General features: G+C 44.0%; 1 protein-coding gene across 1 annotated transcript in view; it reads right to left on the bottom strand.

The window, feature by feature from the left end:
* Positions 1-980: 980 nt before the first annotated feature.
* Positions 981-6,000, bottom strand: part of ENAM (enamelin) — an 18,182-nt gene continuing 13,162 nt past the window's right edge. The window contains exon 8 of the mRNA XM_004383332.2: positions 981-3,818. Coding sequence (XP_004383389.1) covers positions 981-3,818 — 2,838 coding nt within the window. The remainder of the gene's footprint in view (positions 3,819-6,000) is intronic.

Below are 6,000 nucleotides of genomic sequence, written 5' to 3' on the forward strand. Positions count from 1 at the left end.
AACCAAAAGGTTGGCGATTTGAACCCACCTAGCATCTCCGTGGGAGAAAGACCTGACGATATGCTCCTGTAAACGTTAGAGCCTAGAAAACCCTATGGGGCAGTTCTACTCTGTTATATGGGGTCACTATGAGTTGAAATTGACTTGACAGCACCTAACAACAAAAACAAGAGAAAAGGATAAATCAAAGAGAAGAGAGGAGTCAGAGAAGAGAAGGAATGATTGACAAGTGATATATTAGGAGACAGTATAGAAAGGTGGGAAGAGAGAAAGACATACTAGAGAAAGTAGATATAATGAAAAAACTAGTGATGGTCAAAGATAGTTTAATATGTAAGTAGTGATAGAGAGGGAGAAGATGGGAAACTAAAAATGGAAAGCTAGACATAGGAGGGTAGAGAGAGAGAAAAAAGAAGCAAATAAGATAAGAAAAGAAATGATAAAGGAAAAGAGAGAGGAATTGGAAGAAAAAATGCCAAAAGAGAATATTAATTAGGGGAGAAAAAAAAAAACAACTCTGACAAAGACCAATACAAGAAAAAAAAAGTGTGCGACACTTCACGACTATAATGATGTATAGACTTCCATACATAAAATGGAAAGTTCATTTGCCTTTCAGTCTTGCAAAAGCAGACAATTTTGCAAGAATGGGATTTTGAGAGAAAAAGGAAGAATCAGCAGGTAAAGGGAAACTACCCCAGAAAAGTGGCTTCCAAGTTTTAAGGCAGTGGTGGTCATGGGTTTCCTGCTTTTAAATTCTGTACTAATCTATGACAATGCCGGATCCAATGACCCCCAGAGGTCCAACCTCATCAGCACCACGTGGGCCACTACTGTTAGTTTTCTGGGATGAGGAAAAACTTCAGGATCACCAAGAGGGTCAAGTACTTAATGGAGTCTTAGGGGAAAAAGTTTGGGAACCACTGGTATAGAATATCAGTTATTTTCCTTCCCTAAAAAATGCTTGGTTGAGATGATCCCTAAGCCTGAAGTAATAAGCAGTCTTGTATCTGGTCCTGTGGATTGGATTCAAATGGAGTGTGCTCACCTGCATTAAGTGTGTTTACATTCACACTATTGAATTGTGCCCCAGTAGCTAACTCAGCCAATGTGTTAGGATTTTCAGTAGGCATAATTGAATCCCCATCAAATGGGCCTTGCCTTCCATTGCTAGATGGAGTTCCAGTGCCAGAGAAGTGATGCTTTGCTAATCTGCCAAAGCATGGTAACTGTAGGATGCTAGGTGGCCTTTGTTGCTGCCTCTCACCCTCGTTTTCTAGGACTTCACTTTGCATTGCTTCTGGTTTAGGATCTTCATCAGGGGTACCTATAACAAGTTGCTCAGGGGTGAGGTTAACAGTTCTTTCATTGGGTTGGTTGTCTTCAAATATTTGTTCCATAATGTTGTTCTCATCTCCGCCAAGATCACTTTTGAGACATGGCGTATTCATTTGAAGGGAGCTGGTTTCAGGAAAAGGCATCATTCCCCTTTGACCCAGTTGATTATTTATAGAACATGGTGTGTTCCTCCTCAGAGTGGACACATCATCTCTAAAACGACTTGGGTTTTGGCTTTCCCCAGGCAGCCTCTTCTCTGAGCTGTTTCTTCGGTCAGGTAGGATGCTTGTAGGGGAGATGATATGTCTTGCATGCTTAGTATGACTACCTTCTGTATATAGAGGACTGGTGTCTTGGTTCTCCCCTGGTGCAAGACCAAAGGATGTAGTGTAGTCTTGTATAGCAAGTGGATTGTCCTTGGGCCCTATGGAGCCACCAGCACAGCAGGGACCTCTTTGGCTCGGGTGAAATAAATTTGCTTCTTTCTGATCAGCTGGGTATCTTTGCGGAATTAAGTCTGCGAAAGCCAAATGTTCCCCATCTGGTGAATTTAACCTAGTAATTTGCATGCCATAGTTCAAATTCTCACTGTCATGCCAGGTTGGATTTTTCTGAAGCCAAGCTGGGGAGTTACTGGAATAGGGCTGGTTCTCTTTATGGTCTGGTAGGGTAGCTGGTGCTTTGTGTAAATTAGTTGTCTGATCCCAGAAATTTCTGTTAAAATATGGCCCTCTTTCTTTTGGTCCTTGAGCTTGAATCCTGTGGTCCCAGGAGTTCCAAGAAGGAAATAGAGGACTTTCTTCTTGTCCAACAGCATTATTAACATAATAGCCCCTGCTCTCCACAGGTGGTGGTATAGTAGGAGCTGTATTATATGATGCAAAATTCTCATCTGGGCCCCAGGGGTAAAATTCACCATATGGAAAATCCTCCCTGGGTTTTGAAGGATTATCTAAGGAATAGGGAAGATATTCTTTTGGCTGATTTGAGGCATATTGTTGGCCTTCATAGTGCCTAACCGTTGGGCTTCCTTTAAAGCTCGACTCTTCCTTACCCCATCTACCTGGTCCTGGGAAATGTTCATCTCCAGTTGGATCATTGGGGTCCTCTTGATTATAAGGGATTGTCTCTTTCTGGTCTAGCGTATTCACGGGGTACAGTGGATTTTCTGGTTGCCTCATGGTATTGGGAGAATCACCTCTCTCATCCCATGTATTGCTTCTAAGGTACGGTGAGTTTTCTCTGGGATCGTAGGGGTTATATTCAGAGTAGAACACATTTCCTCTAGAGCCATGGGAAGGATGCGGCAAAGGTCCTTCCTGTCTTCTAGGATCTTCCTCAAGAGTTGGAGAGATTTCTTGGTCATTCCAGTGGTTTCTTTCAGCAGGAAAATGTTCTCTTGCAGGAGAAGGAATTTCCTCAGGGTATATGGGATGATGTGTACTGTGGTTTAATTCTGGTCGATTAGTTTCTGGTTTATATGGGATTCTTCTTGGTTCTAAAACAATCCCTTTGGGCAAATACTGGTTTTGAGTTTGTCCATCAGAATTTTGGACTCTCCTGGAATCTCTTGGGTAATAGGAGTTTTCATGTTGATCGATGGAATTAAAGCTTGGGACTTGCATGTTTCCCTCAGAACGAGGCAGTTTATAATTTGCTTTATCGACTCCGTAATCTTGAGAGTTTTTCCAGGGGCCAGTTGGATCCTGTGTAGGAACAACTATTCTTTCTTTTTGACCTATTGGCTTCTCTCTTGGATTTTGGATTTTTTCATTGAGGCCAACGGTACCATGTTTGGTTCCCAGTGGGGCAACATTGGCTCCTACAGGGTATTTATTTGGCCACTGAGGCTTTCTTCTGAAATTTGCAGGGTTTCCTGCATAATTGAAAGAATTACCTCTTGAAATGGAAGGGTAAGCTTTGCGATAAGCTGGATTTCCTGGACGAGCTGCTTGTTTGCCTTCCAAAGTAAAGGAGTTCCACCGAGGACCCCTGTGAACTTGTTGATTTCGGTAAAAAGGCCCATTCTGTCTGTGACCCATGGCAGTACCAGTGGGACGCCATTGTCTTCCTGTAGGAGAACCTTGGACACTAGGATGTGGATAATTTTCATAAATATTTGGGTGAATTTGTCCCCATGGAATTTGAATTCTTGATGCTCCCTGGTTTGAAACATTAACTGTAGAGTGAGAAATGACCCCATTTTGAGCTGTATGGTTGCTCCCCGGGTTTAGATCATGACTGTTTCCTGTTGGGGTGGTGTCATTTCCTCCCTGACTCCCTCCAGAACCAGGCACATTCTTTTGGGTTGAATTAGTCTCAGGAGCAGTTGAATTAACTGTGGGATCTGTAGCTGGACTCTCTGTTTTAGGGGGATCTTCTTCTTTCGGTTTTTCAAAATCTTGTTCAAACATTTCTTCTGAATAATAAGGAGGGCGACCCCCAAATCCGTGATATCCAAAATATCCAAAGTAAGGATGCTGTAGGAAAGAAGATGGGAATCAGTAATTACTCTTTTTTCCGACCATGGTATTGTTTGGAATTTTTTAGTGTGATAAGGAAATTCTATCAGCCACATATTTCTTTTACACTATTGGCTATGCTTTCTTTCTTGAAATTTGATGCTTCCTTGGTTTCTATGACCCTACTCCCCTCTGGTTCTCTAACTTTCTGACCACTTCTTTTCAGCCGTCTCTTTCTATGCGTAGCTCCTAAATCTGAGTTTGTTTTTTTTTTTTTAAAGGGGTTGTGTCCTCCATCCTCCTCATTCTTCTGTTATCACTTCACACTCCTGTTTTGAAGTCTATTGCAGGCTCATATCTTCAATATGAACACATGCCAGTGACTCAAAAAGGCATAAACTTGGTTCAGGACACCCTCTGCTGAGGTTGAAGCAGCAAGACTGCTCTACTAGGAGGCGGGGCCAAGATGGCAGAGTAGTCAGATGCTTCCAGTGGACCCGCTTACAACAAAGACCCGAAAAAACAAGTGATTCGATTATATATGGCAATCTGGGAGCCTTGAACATCAAAGGCAGAGTTGAGGAACCGCACTGAGTGGCGGGGGAGGGAGAGACGGTTCAGAAGCAGTGAGGAGTTGCCAGACGTGATCTGGCAAGAGCCTGAGCCCTTTAGGCTTGATCAGCTCAGGATGGAGCCGTGAAGCAGGCATGCAGCTGTGCGCTGGAAGAATGTTTTCCACACTGGGGGAAGACCCAGCCGCTGAGAGTCTACAGGCCACCCAGAACCAGTAAGAAGCAACCCTTGATCTGGCAAAAGATAAGTAATTGCATATGGCTTACTGCGCGGATCAAAAACACCCCCCTTAGGTAAAAACCTCGCTTCTGTTTACCTCCCTGCTCCCTGCTCTGCACTGGGTCCTGGACCGACTTCAGCAATTGCCAAGTCCCCTGGGCCAGAAGTAGGATACTTCACACACCCAGAGCCATTCTCCCTGCCTTGAAGAGTGAACAAATTAACAAACGGGAAAAAATAAACTGCTGGCTCCCCTAAGCCAGGAACCCAGGGTAGGCACAGCTCCTTTGCCTAGGCATAGGCATAAGGGATCCACAGACTTTGAGTGCCTTTCCTCCTGCATAGACTTGTGTGGGCCCATCTCAACAGCATAGGCCCTCATTACCACAGTACAACAAGGTATATACCGGAAGTCTAACTTCAACTGTTTCAGCTGTGAAGTGGCAGGTACTTGACATCTGACACTGCTCTGCCGGTTAAGCATGGTCTTCACCTACCCACATCAGGGGCCTGAGGACTGGTGGCTCCACCCACGCCACCTAGCCACCTGCGATAGGGGCCCATGAATAAGAGGTGCCCCTAGTCCTTACAGCCAACAGCAGTAGGTACTCATAGTCCAGCTGCAAACCCCCCCCCCACCTAAGCGCTCTAGGGAACAGGGACACGCCTTCCTCCTGGACACTTGGGAGTGGCTATCAGCCGCCTGCCTTGCTCAGAGTGTGTCCCCTGCTGCAGCCAGTTACCTGTGCCTACACCAATCACCCATGCCTGTCGAGGGCTGTGAGTGAGAGCGTACACCACACACTTGGCTATCTACCTGCGCGCCTGAGCTGAATCTATACAGAAGGAGTGGGTGGACTCCTGAGCTCACATACCTAGTAACAGATCTAACCACCTGGTGACAGGACATTGGAGCTTCAAAGTTGCCAATAATCAAACTAGCTCATACGAGCAGCCTATTTGGACATATCAAAACAAGAAGCTAGGACACAGTAAGCAAACGTTAAATAAATAAATATAATAACTTATTGATGGTTTGGAGACAAGAGTCAGTATCAAATCACATAAAAAGGCAATCCATAATGGCTTCAGCAAGCTCCCAAGATAAAGAATCTAGAAATTTTCCAAAGGAGGAAAATTTCTTGGAATTACTGGAGGCAGAATACAAAACATTAATCTATAGAACTCTTCAAGAAATTAGGAAGGAAATTAAGCAAAACACAGAACACGTAACAGAGGAAATTAAAAAGATTAGAGAAGAGCACCATGACAAACTTAACAGGCTGCAAGAATCCATAGAGAGACAGCAATCAGAAATCCAGAAGATTAACAATAAAATTTCAGAATTAGACAACTCAATAGAATGTCATAGGAGCAGAATTGAGGTAATGGAAGTCAGAATTAGTGA

This window comes from Trichechus manatus, unplaced genomic scaffold (genome assembly GCF_000243295.1).
Source record: "Trichechus manatus latirostris isolate Lorelei unplaced genomic scaffold, TriManLat1.0 scaffold00108, whole genome shotgun sequence".
Lineage (NCBI taxonomy): Eukaryota > Metazoa > Chordata > Mammalia > Sirenia > Trichechidae > Trichechus > Trichechus manatus.